Source organism: Heterocephalus glaber, unplaced genomic scaffold, assembly GCF_053883595.1.
Source record: "Heterocephalus glaber isolate CG9 unplaced genomic scaffold, H.glaber_assembly_v1.0 deba00001762, whole genome shotgun sequence".
In the NCBI taxonomy this organism is placed as follows: domain Eukaryota; kingdom Metazoa; phylum Chordata; class Mammalia; order Rodentia; family Bathyergidae; genus Heterocephalus; species Heterocephalus glaber.
In genome coordinates, this window is record NW_028258459.1 from 1,621,384 (window position 1) to 1,640,655 (window position 19,272).

At 40.3% G+C, this 19,272-nt stretch overlaps 1 protein-coding gene across 10 annotated transcripts in view; it reads right to left on the minus strand.

Moving 5' to 3' along the window:
* Positions 1-19,272, minus strand: part of Aff2 (ALF transcription elongation factor 2) — a 475,133-nt gene that overhangs the window by 135,332 nt on the left and 320,529 nt on the right. For 7 of the 10 annotated variants that reach the window (XM_021249150.2, XM_021249151.2, XM_021249148.2 and 4 more), the window contains 2 exons: positions 9,627-9,663; positions 9,303-9,354 (listed from right to left, as the gene is read on the minus strand). In XM_021249150.2, the coding sequence (XP_021104809.1) occupies positions 9,303-9,354; positions 9,627-9,663 (89 nt within the window). The remainder of the gene's footprint in view (positions 1-9,302; positions 9,355-9,626; positions 9,664-19,272) is intronic. The other 3 variants (XM_021249149.2, XM_021249146.2, XM_021249147.2) reach the window with 1 other exon arrangement.

Below are 19,272 nucleotides of genomic sequence, written 5' to 3' on the forward strand. Positions count from 1 at the left end.
GGCTGTCATTGACAACTGTAAGCAACCTTTTCTTCAAAGTTCATGGCATCAGTGCACTTCTACATTTCTTAGTGACTCACTCGGATCTAATTTTCAAGGTACAGGTTTCCATAGTAGCAACCTGGAATTCTAATCCACTAGTAAAGGGCAAGACAAGTCACCAGTTTTAGGTCCTCTTCAATCTCAGAAGAAAAAAGCACTGCAAGAAAGCATGAAGATAAATAGGGGCCCTAACCCCAAATCCCATTCTATAACACTGGGATTGTAAAAGCTGTGTGAATTTTCGAAAGTTTTCATAGTTTTCTACAAGTGCTCAAGCTATCAGTCACCTGAATCCTTGGGTATAACTGATGAGACAGTGCACTAGGTCTCTGTGACATGACAAGACATCCTGGGGTGTGCTGGGGGTATCTAGGTGAAGATTGGCCCATATGGTTGCTAATTTTAAGTCTGTTGCCCTCTGGCAGCACTGGTAGTTGATCTTTTCATTCAAACCACATTGGCACATCAGTCTTGAGAAATGATGGTGACAGGTAGCAAAAAAATGTCCCCAACTAGGAGTCAAGAAGCTTGAGACTGAGGTTTTGCAACACTACTAGCTATATGAGCATGGGCACCTCACTTAAGCCATCTGAACATGACATTCCCTACCTCTCATATGGAGTAAGAACCATGCAAATAATTGTCCACAAAGCCCATTCCTGAGATCATTTGATGCCCACACAATTTACTAGTGAATCTGAGTAACAGATCACCTGTTTCATTATACGAATAAACAAAGGTCAGGAAAGCACTAAGTGAATTCATTAAATGATATGACAGAGGATTGAGTGAGCTGGTATGTGAGCCACCCCAAAGTGGAAGTCACAGCTGTGGTCTCTTCAGGGCAATGATAAGTCTCAGCCTTGCTTCCTGGCACCAAGAATTGTGTAGAGACAAAATTTGACAAGTGAGCAGTATATGGGAAAACACGTAATGCCACAGAACTAGAGGGTATCGCCATCAATATTTTTTTCCCTCCTTATCTCACAGTAACGGCTCAATTGAAACCTTATATGAATGAGGCAGATATGGTATAAAAGATGTTTGAGCTCTGAATTTAAGAATCCCAGAGTGAAATTTCAGCTTCCATCTGTGTGATCTTGAGCAAGTCATTTAACTACCATGAGATGAAATTTCCTTCTCCGTGAAATTAGCTTAATCATATCTATCGCTCAGAGAGGTTAAGAAGAGGTAATGTGATAAGGTAAGTGAACTAGGCTGGCAATCCTGCCTTCCAGGGTTGGCACGGGCACTGGCTGTGTGGCACAGGTATTTCTTTGGTACCATTTCTGAGCCCTTTAGAGGAAAGTCCTGGGAATGATGCTGGTGATGGTGGTGATAATGATACTGCTCTGATAATAACAATAACCATCACATAGTGCTGTTGTGAAGACGAACTAGCTGATGTGTGTAAAATGTTTGCCATACATCTGGCATATAACAGGTACTGAGAAGTAGTGGCTATAATTACTGAGTATACTGCTCACGTGAAGTTTACTTTATTCCTTTAGTTTTGTACCATGATGCATGAAATCTACTTTGGAGAAACTTATAATAACTCTTCCAAAGTCTAGACAGCCTTGGTGATTTCTGGATATTGTTAAGATCAGATACTTTTCAAAAGTATCTTTTGAAAATTTAAGAATATTCCTTATAGTTAACATACTGAGATATATATTTGAGATTTTAAAAAAGTGAGCAGCTGTTGCAGAAACAAATGACTCCGGGAATCGGGCAGTGGAGCTTGCAGAGTTGCCTCTCTGGACATCTCTCCCTACATCTCTGCTCTCTCCGGCCAGCTAGAACATTAGATGAAGAGAGGACAAGGCAGAGCACTGCTGTACTTGCAGATCTCTGATGTCAGGAGCCCCAGGGTAGCAAAGAAAAGACACTGGGCTCACTTGGTTTTCAGAAGGTATGCCCAGCCCCACCCTACTCCATCCCCTGCCCCTACCGTGTCCCAAGCTTGGCAGCGTATTTGGAGATGTCAATCAGACAGCTTTGAAACTTTTTCTTTTTTTGGTTCCCATTGTTAAAATGGTTGGATGATCCACAAAGAAAGGCATTTGTCAGATTTTTCAACTGATTTTCCAGCTGTAACTGTGCATGCATCTGTGGTACTCTACCGACGACTCCTCACTCATCAGTAAAATGGAAGGGCTTTTAGCAGCTCTGAGAAGGTGTCAGGAGCAGACCATTTCAACATAACATTCCCAATAATGTAATTGTGGCAAGGATCCAGCTCTTTGTGAGATGCTTGATAGGATGGAAAAACAAAATGAATAGTTTAGAAGTGGGGCAGATATTTCTTGTCAGCTATTCTAGTTTCTGTTGGGATTTTTTGTTGTTGTTTCTTTTTAATTTCTAGAAATGGTCCATGGGGTTTGTCTACACTGCCACTGTATTTTCTCTACCTTGGCCTGGAAGAGATGTCAGGATTGATTGATGAGTTCTGGCTCTTTAGTCACCTGGGGAATCTGGGGACAAGGCAGCATGTTCTAATGGGAATGCAGAATTCTTGGTTCTAGTCCCAGCTCTGCCACTCTCTAAGTGGGAGACTTGGGGCAAATATCTTTCCCTCTGTATGCCTGGCTTCTTCTCACCTGGTTTCCTAGCAGGATTGCTCCAATGTTCACATAAGACTAATGTATTATGTGAAAATTCTTTAAAATTATCAATCACTATGCACATGAAAAGTATCTCGGATTGTAGCGTTTTATGATCTAATAACTGAAAAGACAATCATTGGTATATGCAGTATGCATACTATGCAAGACTGAACTCAATAATATTTAAATCCACGATTCAAATCCTTTGGGCCCAAATTGTGGTTAGTGCACTTTGATCTAATTCCGGGAGCAAGATCACACCTGACTTCAAATCAATACAACCATCTCCAAAGCGTTCACGCAGTAGCTTTGATGTAGGAAGAATACACACTCGCTATGGAGCCATCGTGGCTCCACCCTTCATTACTGTGGCACTTTGAACAACTTACTCGATGACTCTGAGCTGTTGACTCTTACTGAGGACTCTGTTTCTGTGATGATGATGAACTCCATGGACTTGTAAAGAGAAGGAGAACCTGGCACATATTAGGTGTTCAGTAAGTCTGAGCTGGTTGATTAGTGGTGTTATCAGTGCAAATCTAATCTTCAGCTCTTGAAGAAGGATGTACAGTGTTCCCCTCAAAGTTACCAGTGTGTGGTCCAGAGCCTTACATACACTAGGGACTGAATAGATCTTTGTTGAAAGGAATGAAAACTTGAATGGATGAATGAGTGAGTGAATGAATGAATGAAGATATGAATGCAAATCATGGAGAAGGGATATTCAACTTTTCCTTGAGAGAAAGAACTTGCTCCAATACAGAGGTATCTCAAAATCCACCTGAAAAACAAAATTCCTACTCTAGATGTGGGCCCTTGACAAAACACTGTCAAAACCAAATCTGATCTTTGAACTATGCTAGCTGAGTGAAAAACATTTATATCTTTAGCTTGTGTGATAGAAGTAGAAATCTACAATTCTCTTTGTGAAGGTGCCCTGATTTTCAGTCCTGGCACCTAGCAAGTCAGCCATCAGCTTCAGCGCTCCTTGGTGTGAACATTCCAAATGCCAATATTGCTTGTTGTCACATTAGCCAATATACAATCCTCAACATAAAAATCTCTTGATGTCTGATTACTCTTCTTAAGGACCTCATGCTGATTCATTTCATACTGTGAATTACCTTTAATTCACAGCTTGAACAGGCTGCCAAATTTTGTTTACTCTGCTCCCAGGTGGCTGTCCCTGATGCAATGGAGAACTTCCAAAAATATATTAAGTCCTTATGAAAAGTTGGCAAGCTCTGAGTCACAGGGCATGCAAGACAGGTTAAAAGCAAGAACTGGCATACTTCTCGGTTTAAAACTGAAACTCCTGAACATCACCGAGATCACCAGTTTTTCAGGAGAGTTATTGTGGCTTTTATAAGCCTTGAAACCGATTATCAGTATTTCTAAATTTCAAGTACCAAATTATGTATTTTGTTTAAGAATTAAGTTGATTAAGAAGATAACAGTCATTTTTTTCTCTCTTGCATTACCCAGTCACTTTGCTCCTGAAATTACATCTAACTAGCAAACCAAACATCTACTTAGGGGAGAATGTATGAAACTGCTAGAATGTGGGTTGCATTGCTCTCAATACAGCACGGCAGTTCTGAAATCTGACATGAAAGTCTGAAAGGAAGTGTTTTCAATGCTGAAAGTTTTGGCAGAAAGGCTGTAATAAATGTAAGGGTTTGGGTAATAAAAATTATTTGAAATTCATCTAAGAAACAATGCAATGCTTGTATCAGATATTACAATCTGAAAAACATTCTCACAATCTTTTTATTCTCTATGGTAATGAATGGTTCATAACATTTAGAGTAAAGTTTAAAAATAATGATATCTTAGTTAACAAAGCAGTTACATCCAGTTTTATATCTTCCAAAGAAGAGAGGTACAATTTCTTGTGGGACTCATTCCTGGCAACCAGCTCTACTCATTTACTTACAGTTCGAAAGGCCAAACTTTGAGTACCTAGTCCTTGAATGCATCAGATCATATATGTAAGGGCATCTCAGTGGGAAGAAAGGAGGTTTTGAATCCACAGGGCCTTCAGTCTGCACTCCAACTTTCCTACCAAGGAGCAAAGATACTTAGATGGCACTTCTATATGTTTGTAGTCAAAACATTCATTCCAGATAAGCGTGCATGGTTAGTTTGTCTTCCAACAGACTGTGCACACTGTAGGCAGAGGGACAGCATTCTATCTCTGCTTTACTCCCCTGTACAATAAGAATGATATGGCACGATATGGATGGCTGGTAAGCTTACTTGGGCAAATGGACATAGACGAGCCTGGCATGGGTCCTGGCACATGTGCTCAAAAGCACAGTGGTTATTAAGATTTCTGCCATTCTGGTGATAGTACCGTTTCCTTTCTTCCCACCTAGAGCTACATTCAGGCATGTTTTCATGTGACATGCACATCCAGCACCCACAGATAAACCGAGGCTGGCCACAACCCATCTGTCTCCACGTGGCCTTTCATCACCTCCCTGGCAGGGATGTTTTAAAACATGTCACTAATACTGTAAGTACAGCAACTAGATTTACGGCAAGGCAAAACTGCATTATGGTTACATGTGCCTTTATGGAAACCATCCAGACGTTCTTGATAGCATGGCTTTAAAGACAAGAGCTGCTTGGTTAAAAGCGGGTTTGGATGGTTTCCAATTGGATAGAGTCCAAATGTTAACAACCAAGAGTCACAAAGGTCCTTGATGTTTGCAGCTGGCACGTTCTCAACTGTACTCGCAAAACTAACTGAAGTCACAGGCCAACTGGATGGACTCCCATGAGTTCACGGAAGCTGCCTGAAAATTCTTCCCAGGGCAACTGGGTGTGCCTTATCTGTTCTAACTTGGGATGGCTCAAAAAAAACCCCAAACAAACAAACAAACAAAAACAACAGGTCAAGTATTTTCTCAAGGGTGCTCTATGGCAAATGACTGACAAGTGTTATCATCAATTAGATAAAGCAATGCAATTCAATAAGGAAAATCCAAGTTCTTTGGTTGGGTCTTTGTTTTCTACCCCTTTGCTTTTAATGGCTCCACTAAGAAACTACACAGTCACACAATGTCTGATGTGTCCACTGAATCTGGTAACTGAAGTGGTGCATCCTTTAGAGAGAGAATGAATATGATAGTACTGTGCAGATAGACAACTCTATAGCTCTGAAAAACATGTCAACCTTCTCAAGTTTGTGCCTTGCCTTTTTTAAGGGACACAGACCATTTTTGGAGCAGGCTAGAAACCCCACTGAACTCAGAAGATGTGGGCAAGACCTTTGCAAAGACTGTGATGCAGCTCAGTCTCATAGAGGCTAAAGGTAGGCAGTGGGGAAGAGAGCTGCTGGGTCTTCTATCCTTCAGAAAGGATTAAGGATTAAGGTTAAATGTCCTTTTAGCTGGTGGGATGACACACACCTTTAGTCCCAGTACTCTGGGAGGCGAGGCAGGAGGATCTCAGCCTGGGTAATTTAGTACTTAGTGAGACACATACACTCTTTCTCTTTCTCAAAAAAAAAAAAAAAAAAAAGGATGTAGCTCAGGGAGAAGGGTCTAAGTTCAATTCCCAGTATATCACACACACAAAAGCCAAAAGTACATTTATGTTGCTAGGTTTAATTACTAAAGAGAATGCTTACGTTTAAATTCTGACAAGTGATTGTGTGTGTACCCAGATATATGCCTATTAATTTGTTTCCTTTTCCTTAAGCGACTCGGTCTGTATACTTTAAAATAAAGATAAATTCTCCTATGATTTAAACTCACACTTTCCGCACCCCACGTCAGTGTTTCCCACCAAGGCCTCAATTCCAACAGAGCAGAGGCTCCAACTCAGCTCACCCAATCCCTCAGTGCAGTGCTCTTGCCTCCCCGGCATTCAGGGCTCCGGGTGGAGCAGCCCAGGCGTCACCTGGGTGGTGCACACCCTGTGAAAAGCACCGCAACTGGATGAAGTACACCAAGCGAACAGAAAACACCCAGTTCTCTGGAAGGCCAGCCATGTGCTCGGGTCAGGCCCAGAGAAAGCAGCAGCTGTCGTGCAGGAAGAGTGACCCGGCCAGTTGCCAGTCACACGGTGGCCAGTATCTTCAGACCTGGCCACAGGCAAAGGGAAGATCTTTGTTTTGTCAACCAGGGAAAGCAAGCCAAGGTAAAGAAAATGTGTAAAGTGTCCCAGCAAGTAAGGGATTCCATTTTGCACTACTCTAAACTCCATTGCATTAAGTGGGGGGGACATGCCCAGTACAACTGCCCACTCCGGGTGGGCATCTTTCTAGTGGCCCAGCTAGCTTAGGGGCTTCTTCCCATCTGCTGCCAGGCACCAGCAGTCTATGTTCCAAATGTTCTCAATTGCCTGAGGATTGCCCACCACATGGCAAGTCCTAGAAGTTGGCTTCAAAACACTGTGGTAAAATGTGGGAAAATAATAGTAATGGCTGAGCTGATCCTAATTGGGAAGCTAAAAGAAAACTACTTTATGAAAACTACGATTTGTCCAATGTTAAACCTATACCCTACCATAAGAAGGAACTTATTCCAGCTAAAATTTGATGGGCAGGGCTTGGACTTTAGGTCAAGCAGCCCAAAAGAGAGAGCAGGTCATTCACAAAATGGACTCAGTGCCTTCTACTTTGACTAACGCTTCCTCTTACTGACTGCCCCGTATACCATTGTGCTATAAAGTGCTGTACTCTGAAATGCAGTTTCCAAGTATAAAGCACCACTAGTGAGTTTATTTCTGTTAGTTACAAACTACTGAAATATTGCAGTCTATGGTATACATGGAAAGCAGCGTATTGCACCATGGTAGCCTAACACTCATACTTTTGGAGTAAGATCATTTTACATCAGAAAATAATTTTCATGTTTGTAAACCTGCAGTGATTTTCCAAATGTGTGTGTGTGTGTGTGTTTCACTGCATTTTTAATGTGGGTAAGGTTGAGGTAGGAGAGGAGGATAATAAAGTGAAGGACAATTTGTTTATGTGATTAATGAAAAAGCTGAATTCACCAATATAAAGATGATTTTGATTTCTGTGCTTCCATATAGTTTGGCCCTTATGCCTGGGTTGTGGTTTTATTTATCCTCTTCTCTTGTATTTTACCAGTGTCTAAAACTGAGGATCCTTGGTTGCTGAAGTTGAGCTTTGAATTAGAAGGGGAAGATCAGGCCAGAAATCCAAATAAGAGGGCTGGGGATGGGGTCAGGGCTTTGGGGCTTTGCTGCTACATGTCAACAAGAATGTGGATTAGAACTGGCATTGACTTTGTGGGAATCATTCCCAGTTGTTTTATGCAATTCTTCATGATCTTCCAAAAGGTGACCAATTCGCTTCAAATATGACATTAGGCCACTTCAACACCATAAATTATTCCATTTTGAAAATCTTCAAATATGTATGACTACACAGAAACGTCAACTTCCATTTTCTATTACTAGGAAGAAAAGAAGTTGTGAGAGAAATACTCCCTTGGTATATTCTTGGACGAATGGATATTTAAAAATCTACAATAGTTTATCTGAAGAAATTAATTTCTACAAACTCCTCCTTCAGTTAACGTTAATAAAAAATGAAGACAGTGCTGAACAAACTATAGGGCCCTGGCTTCTGAACTTCAACCTGGCACCATATGATAATCTTATTCTCTCACTTCTCAGCTGATCTTGTTTGTCTTTAATATATAGATGCCAGATGACCTGCAAATAGTCTTGGGCTCACTGGCCATAGCAAGCCACACGACATGTCATGTGCAATCGTGGCTGTCTAGATGTGCCATCACTTACCCAACCTAGTTGGCTGCAGCTAGCTATTATGCATAATGGTGTCTGTAGCTACTTACATGATGCCCAAACAAGTAGTCAGACTGTGGGCAACAAGCCTGCTATTGATGTTTTTCACTGAAATTACTATACTTTCCTATCCCAGAGACTGACCTAGCCTCTGTGTGCTTCGCTGGAGAACATCATAGTGAGCACATTCATTTTTACTGCTACTTACTTATCACGGGTCCTATAGCCTGAGTATTTGAGTCCTCACCCCCAAAGTGATGGCATTAGGAGGTGGTACCTTTGGGAAGTAGCTAGGTCATGAGAGTGCAGGCCTCATGAATGGGGTTAGTGCCTTCATATCTACTTTGTGTTTTTAATTGTTTTGGACTTTTGAGACAGGATCTTGCTACAGAGCTTAACTTGGCCTTGAATTCATGAGTCTCTTGCCTCAGCCTGCCAAGTCAGTGCTGGGATTAGAAGTGTGAGCTACCATTCCTGGGTTTTAAAAGAGGCCCGAGAGAGACTGCTGATCCCTTCTGCCATGTGAGGTGAGGGTGAGAGGATGGCTGTCCATGAGGAAATGGGCTCTCAGCAGATACCACTTGTTCTGGTGCCTTGATCTCTGACTTCCGGGTCTCCAGAACCATAATACACATATTTCCGTCATTTATAAGCACTCAACTTGTGGTGTTACAGCAGTTTGAATGGACTTAGACAACAGGAAGTCTGATTCGCCTCTCAACCAAAGCACTTATTACTGTGGATTGGGATTCACAGTGTCAAGGAGCAGGAAGGAACAAGAAAAAAAGAGCTCAACATCAAGGCACTATTTCCCTGCCCAATACCCGAGAGGAAGCCTAGTTTGGGAGCCCCAGTACTCACAAGTTGAATGATACTGACTTTGTAGAAGCTCTGCTGGTTGGATCACTCCACTCTGAAAAGAGAGGGCACAATTACTGTTCATGTTTCTACTGTCACGTGATTATTTGGAATTAAATTAGGCTCCTAACAGCCAGCCCCCTCAGTCACATGGTTTCATTGCCTCCTGCCATGAATAACAGATAAAAAATGGAACCAATTGGATATATCAAATAAAATAGTGTGTCATTATTGCTCTTTTAATGACACCAAGTGGGAAACAGGGAAAAGTGAAGGAGGAAAGAATATGGATTCTTGAACTAAGAAGAAATTTTCAAAAGCACTTACTTTGTAAGGTGAATCCTGGAGTCAGATGTTGGGATTCCTATAAGGAAGAACACATTGTACTTTAGTTAAATGATAGAAGAGGAACAAAAGGTATATCTGTTATTTGCTGAAGATATAACAACAAATGTTTGCAAGTAGGAAACCACTGTTAACAATTATATTAACTAGGCTTCTCTCTGTAGCTCTGTTTGAACGATAAACATTTGCTAGCCAAACATGCTTCAACATGATTGTAACAGCCATTTTTACCAGGATTATAAGTAAGGCTGGAGTCTATTTGGAAATTTGTGCCTCATGGGAACAAATGACCCATATATGCCTCTACGGAAGTATAGGGGACCTGGTTCAAATATAATTAATAGATAGGCTACGTTTTCCTCTTCTATAGAAACCACTCCAACTTTCTACCTTGTCTGCAATAGCAGTACTTCATTTTGTACAAGAAGAGTGTCGGTAAAACTTCATTGCAAGTTGAAGAATAGGAAACAACTGGAGAGTTATCTAAATGGATTTAAATTTAATTTGAAAGTCACCCTTTACACAATTCATTCAGTGTTTTGAGAAATCTAGATTTGCACACACGGAGCTTGCTGGCAGTGTGGCACATGTGTGTGGATCTCACAGAACGACTGCAGTACTGTCCAGGCCACACAGCACCGTGGGGCTGCATAAGAGAATTAGTACAAAGTGCCAAGCAAATATTCCCAAACTAGAGCCAATGAATTCAAATAAATCTAAGAATTAGCCATCAATCACTGCTACCAGTAATCTTCAATTTAATTAAGGTTAAACTTAATCTCAACACTCTACAGAGAAACAGAAGATTACAGCATAATTTATCTTTAAAAGAAGTAATAACTATACCACCACACTTTAATCCAAAGCAAACCTTCCAATCTATTTACCATGGCTCTGTGGCACAAAATACGTCTCTTCCTTGATGATCACCAGATAACCATCACCTCAAGAGGTGACAAAGGCCTCTAACATGATGTCTATGCAGTTTGCTGCTCAAAGGCTTCTTCCCCTCCCTGATAAAGAACTGCCTCTTGACAAAGAGCTCTAAATACCCTGACCACCTGATTTCCCTGCTTAGCCAATCATACAGCAAAAAAAGGGAAATACTTCTAGAAGCCCAGCTATTGGGAAGGAACATTGAGATGTGGAAACTAACAGCACAGGAATCCATAAAAAATGACACAGCAAAGTCAGAACTTGAAAAATAACAGTCTATGCTAATGCAACATAGAGACAAGCATTCTTTCCTTGCACAACTGCATCATAACATAATATTACATCATAATACAACAGCTGATGTTCGTACGATCTGTGTTATCAAGAACAACTAAAGCATAGTCACGTCCTTAAGAGAAATTAGGAAAATATGAATTATAATTCAAAATCATTTCTATTACATGGCTACTATGTAAGGATAACCTTCAATTATCCAAGAATTCCTTTACCTGGAACATTGTGTCACTACTTGTATGTACTTAACCACAAAGTGATATCTCTATCTGTTATTTTTCTAAAGGTTTTAATATTGAGGTACAAGGCAGCTTTGGACTCGTATACTTTTAGGAAGTCAAATAGCAAGTTCCATGGTCAATCAAACCAAATATCAGATCAGAGACTAAAACACATGATCAGTCTTTGTATTGATCTTGTAAACCTGACTTTTAAAATATTCATCTAAGAATTTTGTTTTTTTAAGTTTATTTTTTATTAGTACATATTTGTCATACATAGTGATCACATTCATCATAGGGAATTTGTACCTCTACATAATATATCTTAATCTTTTTTTTCTCCATTCTCCTCCCCATCCTTCAACTCCTCCTCCCCTCCCCATTTACAAAAGCTTTATTTACATTTTTTTACTTCCATTCCCCCCCCCACCCCTGGTTCCCCTTCCCTTATGAACATTTTCTTCCTACTTCCCAATATCTATCATTCATTTTGGTCCTTATTTATGCTTTTGGTTTCTCACACAAGAGAAACAGTGCAATATTTAAACATATGTGTTTGATTTAATTCACTTAAAACCTTGTTCTAAAGGTGCATCTATTTACCTAAAAATGTCTCAGGTATATCCTCTATATTGCAAAGTAGTACTCCATTGCATATAAAAACCACATTTTTCTTTATCCATTCATGGAATGATGGACATTTGGGTTGTTTCCAAGATTTAGCTATCACAAATTGTGTTGCTATAAACATGGGTGTGCATATATTGCTGTGGTATGATGCTTTTAACTCTTTTGGGACGATATCAAGAAAGGGAATAGCTGGGTTAAATGGGATCTCTAATCCTAGTTTCTTGAGGAATCTCCACACTGATTTCCACAGTGGTTGTACCAGTCTGCACTCCCACCAACAGTGGAGAAGGGTTCCTTTTTCCCCACATCCTCTTCAGCATTTGTTGTTGGTTGAGTTCTTGATATTAGTCATTCTTTCTGGAGTGAGATGGAATCTCAGTGTTGTTTTTATTTGCCTCTCTTCAGTGATCATTGATGTTGACCATGTTGTTATATATTTATTTGCTGTTTGTACTTCTTCATCTGAGAAATGTCTATTGATTTCAGATGCTCATTTTTGGATTGGATCTTTAAATTTGGAGGGTATAAATTTTGAGTTCTTTATATATTCTAAATATTAGCCCTTTGTCTGAGGAATAGTTGGCAAAAATATTTTCTCATTCAGTGGGTTATCTCTTCATTCTGTTGATGGTTTCTTTTTCTGTGCAAAAGCTTTTTAATATGATGAGATCCCAGTTGTTGATTCTTTGTAATATTTCCTGTGTGATTGGGATTTTGTTCCTAAAGTCTTTGCCTACACCTCTGTCTTCAAGAGTTTTACCTATTCTATCTTCCAGCAGGTTTATTGTTTCTGTTTTAATATTTAGATCTTTGATCTGTTTTGAGTTTAGTTTAGTGCATGGTGAAAGATATGGGTCTAGTTTTAATCTTTGGAATGTGGAAAGCCAGTTTTCACAGCACCACTTATTAAAGAGGTTATCTCTCTTTCAGTGAAGGTGTTTGGCCCCTTTGTGAAAGATAAGGTTTATGAGTGTGTTTGGAGTTGTTTCTGCATCTTCTGTTTGGTTCCATTGATCCTTGGGTCTAGTATTTTGGATTTAATACCCAAACAATCAGTTCTTTCAGAGCATCGAGGCAGTGACCCAAGGAGTAAATGGGATTGTTTTACTGGCTGATGTAAGTAATGGATATTATATATTATTGATAATTTTTAATGTTAAACTGGCTAGACATTAAACCAGAAGTCCAAATAAATGAAACATCTTTTTATATTACCAAAGTCATATTACATAAATATCCAACCCTCACTGGAAATAGCCTGCTCATATTAAAATCATCTGTGTTATTCACCTAGTAATTGTTAACCCATATAGTACAAGTATTTAAAAAACCTGACTTTGATCTGTGCATCTTGCATAAACATGTCATATATACTAAAAATATTGATGTAAAATTATTTTCACAAACTTATATGAGACCCTTCTAAATAATTGGCTTGATAATAATCCCACAACCAGAGGATCCTGTAGGATCTAGATTCTAGGACTGGGGTCAGCAGACTTTTCCAGCAAAGGGCCAGGTATTAGACATTTCAGGTTTTGGGGGACATTCTGACTATGTCACCATTACTGAGTTCTGCCCACTACAGCATGAGTGGGTGTGACTTGCTTCAAAGAAAGTTTGATTTATAGACACTGAGATTCGAATTCCATATTCACGATCATATTATTAATAATACCATATAATTTTTCTGTTGATAATTTTAACTACTTAAATTTCTTTAAAAATTAAAAACTTATGGGCTGCAGGATGCCAATCTCTCTTCCAGAGGATGTTTCTTTTACTAAACTTCCCCTAAGGACACCCTTAATTCTGCCTAGCATGCACTTAGCCCTTCTTTGTGTTTTCCATATTCTCTGGGGAAACATGGCATTTTCAGCTAGGGATTGGTAAGAAAACTTAAATGGAGGATTCTTCAACTATATTTGTTTTTATAAATTCATGGAATTAGATTACTTAACCTGAAGAGGAAATGGAAGTTCAGAGGAACGTGAACAGAAACACACAGCCAACAAAGGTCAAGGGCAGAGCCAGGATTAAAAGCTTGCAGAATCACAGTCCCTATGGCAGCATTTGTGCCTTTAGGCAAGTTCTGACATGTAAGAAAAGTGATGTTTTCCGAGAGGATGGTATCATTCACTTCTGCTGCCAACACAGACGAAAGGGCAACAGCCTTGTTACCTCCGTGCATTAGAGAAGACAGCCATGTTGGGGAAGATTCAATTTCACCTGGGGTATCTGTGACTCTGGTTGGATCAAGACACTCTGAGAGACAGTGTGACCCTTGGTGTCTGAACACCTAGATCTAAATGCTGCTTCCGTCATTTATTAACTGAATGATTTCCAGCATATTACTTCCTCCTCTGTAAATTATGGATAAGCAAGTTACCAGTAGCCTTGGGTTGTGGTGAGGATTGAATTATTTAGTAAATATTAAGTGCTTACAATAAGGTGAGACATATGGTACCACTGGATTGTGTTGCTGTGCTTTTCCTTCAAATCAACATTTTGACAGGAATCAAATGGAACAAAATAGTGGGTGTGTGGCAGTCCTGCTTTTACCATTTTATCTCACTTGCTTCTACCTTTCTTTTGGGGGGGGTGGTTCTACCTTTTTTATGGGATCGGTGTGGCATATATAATTGGCAGAAAATGTAATTGTGCCTGATTACAAATTGTGCTCATACTACGAAAATCTATTTACACAATCAGTTCTTTTGTATACATTTAGAAATATCAAAATTACAATTTGCACAATTATCTACAAAACTGGAAAACCCAACTAAAAATCTGCACTTTCTGTCCAAATATTGCATTCAGTGAAAGCAATGAAGTTCTCCTTTTGCTGGAGATGCTAGGGAGAGAGACACCAAGCCCAGGGAGCCCTAAGGAAGGGGAGTGGGGATACAAGAAGGAATGCCACACCCCCAGACTCGGACAGTGAGGCTGCTGCTCACATAGCTCCAATTCTCTTCAAAGGTGAGAGGGAATAATTCAACATAGTTTAGACCAGAGTTGTTGTCAAAGTCATGACCTCCAACACTAAAAGGATTTGATTGGGTGTTTCTCTTTTCATAAATAAATTCCAAACTCCTTGGATGGCTTCCAAGGCCTTACAGAGCAATGCATTCATTTGCCCAGAGTTCATCTTTCTCCACTGGCCCATCGGAAAAATCACTCCAGCCACTTGGCACCTTCTGTTCATACAAATCACTCCATGATCTTGCATCTCTCTGTGCTTTTGCTTATTCCGGTGTTCTGCATGGGGTGTTCTTCTCTTGGGGCCGGCCTCCACCCATAAGTGCCTGATCATTCTCTGAATGTTTCCACTCCCATGGTGACCAGCTCCTCAACTCCCCAGGGGAGGGCTACATATTTCTTAGAGTCTTGTGCTCTCTGTGAAGACCCCTACTACATACAGTGTTTTGCCATCTTCACCCTTAACTTTAAGAACGTTTTATGCCCTTGGTAAATAGTTTCTGAATAAACGGAAGGAAGAAAAGAAGGAAAGAAGGAAGGAAAGAAGTCATTTTTTAAAATTTAAAAGTATGCTGTTACATTTGACACATCTACTTAGGTACTTTTAAAATGGATGCTGATAAGTTGTTACTGGGAAGAAAATATTATATTCAAGATTTTACAATAGAATCATAGAGAAGGAAAAGAGGGCAGGGCTGTAAATGTGGTATGCTGGTTTGCAAAGATTTTTCTGCTTGTGAGCAAAGACTAGAGGTTGATATACAAAGATGAAAAGCAAGCCATCAGTGTGAGGAGTGTAGGTTTTCTTAACCTAAAACTTGTAGCTCATCCCCTCCGATTTATCAGCTCTGCACACAGTTGCACAGGCCGGGTAATGCACAGGTAGTAAGATATGCATGTGAGCGTGTGGGTGTAGGTTGTCTTAAGAGCTCTCTTTCATTAAAAATTATGTGGCACAGCGCCTGCCTCGCAAGCAAGGAAGCACAAGGTCCTGATATCAATCCCTGGTAATTCAAAAAAAATTAAATATATATATTTTTATATTATCATTTTGAGGGGCAGGGGGACTCTAGATTGTCATGGCACTAGACAACCAAAACATTGTATCATTAAGATTTCAATCAGAAGATTTGGGTGTAAAGGAGAGTGGAGGAGAACTGACCTGCCCTGGGGGAGGGAATGGTTTCTACTCAGAGTTTCCAGGAGTGTGCATGGCAGTGAGAGTAGGAGGCCAGGAATGGGTCATCTCCTGATGAAGAAAAACAGAGCAACTTCATTTCTGGGCACTTGGAAAGTCAAGCCCCTCTTGGCACTAAATATAGTAGGCCCTGTATAAACATTTAAGACAGTTCGCATAAGTGGCCTATTGTTAGGGGAAGTTGATATCATTTTATCCACTCCCTGCTCACACTGTCCCTGTCCGGGACACAAAGGACCACTCGGCATTTGGACGCTGCTGGTAACAGGGAGCTCATTGCTGCTTGAAGTGGCCTGATCAGACCATTTTTCCAAGTGTGAGCTGAAAACCTGCCTTCCAGGAGCTTCTACTCATGGCTTGCACTATGGAGCTGAGTAGAATGCATCCATTCCTCCTCTGGCATGACAATCTGTCAGCTCTGGAAGACAGCAGTCCCATCCCCTGCTGCCTCTTTTCTGGGTGAGACATTCTCAGCCCTTTGGTTCATTTATTAGGAACCTTTAGCTTTTCTTCCAGGGCTCCACTTCTGCACTCTGTCACTGACTAGGAGGCTCCTGGGGAGGACTCCTGATTGTCCAGGGGCTCTTCTAACTCTCAGATTCTGTCCCAGGTGTGAACTTCCAACTCCAGGGAGGCCGGCACTGTTATCACCTTCAATCCAGATACTCTGACATTTATCTTCTCTCGATGCAGCCTAATAGTTGGTGACAAGATTGTACACATTCTGTTGAGTTTTTTCATGGAAACACGAGGCAGCTGGACAGAATTCTTTCTCATTTACAGAGGAGGTTACTATGTGATTGGTAGCACAGTTCCACTGGGCTGTAACACAGTGTATTTGTGAGTTTGAGTCTCCAAACAGGAAAAGGCCCCCAGGCTCCCACCTCTGTTATCAGAAGGGGCACCTTCTCAGCTCTTTAAAACACACAGTTTGAAAAAAGGTGCTGTTCAAGTCTTCCTTGAGTTTTTAGGGCATGTAGCCAAAGTGTTTCACTCTAAGAGCAAGGGTAATTAAATCACATGCTCAAGATGCCAGCAACAGAGAGATGATACATTTTGTGAAGCAGGCGGGAGTCTGCATATGTTGGGTCCATCAAACATTTTCATATATAAACATTAAACATAAAAATCAATGTAATGGGGAAATAAAAGAGGACTTTGGGGAGAGGTAGAGGGGATCAAAGTTTGTGAAAGTCTTTTTAATGAGTAAGTTATATAATGCTTTTTTCCAATCTTTATAGGTAACATAATTAATCAGTTCAAAGGTAATATTAATAAGGACTCTCACGAAGCACTAAAACATGATTTTTTTCTTCTATAATTACCTAGTTCAAAAAGAGACTTTGATGTATGAAGAGCTGGAATGCAAGCAGGTACTTCACAGCTTCATTCACAGTGGCACTGCTGAAGCAGAATTTGTAAGTATTATTCAGACGAGTGCTGACACAGATTGAATTTTACCTAGCACTCTTTAAAAAGGAGGCAGTAAGTACATTAAAATGCACACGAGATTTAGAAGGGATGCTTAACCTACTTAAGAGATAGACTATTTCCAAGTGTTTTTGAGTTGTGCGTTTGTATCCAGTTGATAACATTCATGACAAACACTACTTATGTATTCATCAAACCTCAACCCAAAGTAACTCTACGTGACAACAGTTTAAAGTAGAATTATAATTTCTGTGTGTCTTAAAAATACTCAATGATCTATACCTTCTACAATTTAGGTGTTCTTTTTTCTGAGTAAGGCTAGTCTCCAAAATTAGATCATTTAAAATGTATACCTGGAGGAGAGGGGAATGAGTAGATGTTGTTCAAAGGACACAACATTTCAATTAGGAAGAAGAAGTTCTGGAGATCTATTGTACTTCAGGATGACCATAATTACAAACATACTATATACTTGAAAATTGCTAAATGTAAATTTTCAATGTTCTCAGCATAAAAAGGTTAAGTATGTGAGATGATAAATATGCCTATTAACTTGATTTAATCATTCTACAATGCAAACACATGCCAAAACATCACAAGTTACTCCTGACATGTATATAATTTTGTAAGTCAACTGAAAATAATTGAAATAAATAAAATATAGTTCATATTTCACCTAAGTAGACCAAGAGACAGCAAGCCCCAGCCTGAAAACAGAGTTCGTCCTCCCGTGCCCCTCTCTTGGTGCTGGGGATGGAACCCAGGGCTTACACGCCAGGGAAAGTGCACCAGTGAGCTGCCTCCCCAGCCCTGGAGCGCTGTCTTTCATCACCAACCAGGGGCATGCCGCGAGCAATCAGAGGCCTAGCACATCCCCTTTCACTATGGGTTCTAGATGTGTGCCTTGGGGTTTACTAAAAGGTGTTTCAGACACCAAGAAGAATGACATCACTTCTTAGTCCCTGGGTCCTCTGCACTTACTCTCTGGCAAGATCTGATGATCTGGAATTACCAGCAGAGTGCACCACCCTGCTGGCCAATCCATGTGGAACTGCACTCACTCGCACTTTCAATTACAACTGATTCTCTGCATGTGAAAATGTGAGACTCCATGAGACAGTTCACTGAGCTTAGGCTACAACTGATGCATTTGATTATAGCAGGGAACATGCAGTTGAAAGGAATATAATTTCCCGAAAGGATATCTTCAGCAAGGAACTTTGTAGGATGCTCTTTCACTTCTCAAAATGGGTTAGACCTGTAAAGAGTGGCAAGCTCACAACAGATCTTCCATTGTTGTTCTTTTCATTAGTGCTTGAAAGACATGAATCTATTTTTGTGTTCATGCTATTCCTAAGATAAGGGCACTTATGCACCCGTATCCTACCATACCAGCCTTTAACCCAGTCACCAAAGAGGGATGAACACCTGCTCCAATGTGCTACCAAGGCTTTTACAGCTGCCTGCAAAGTTAAACACCTGCACTCAACAGCAAACATCATTTCTGCTTTAACACAAAAACTATCCAAACACGTTTGGTTGGTCTGAACCTCTGCAAAGAAGCCCTCCTTCATCTCTGTCCTCCTTTGATCTTGTTAGACAGAGACAAGTCAGGGGAATGTGCAAAGATGCAAGGCACACAGTAGCGGGAGGAAGTGACTGTGTGGAGCACTTGGCAAAGGTTCCCAGTGGAGGTGAGAGAAACAGTGTATGTGTTTCAGAAGCTTACATTACACCTGGCACACAGTAGCTGTTCAGTGTATGTTGAAGTTAAACATAAATACCTCCAGAGACTTCAAAATTAAGACACAATCGCAGCAATCTTTCAAATGACTATCTTAATGAATGGAAGTGATGGTGACATCTCCTATATTTTATTATTGTTGTTGCTATTTTTATGGTGAGAAGCAGTCCCTAAAAGTCCCTGGACTGAGAATAA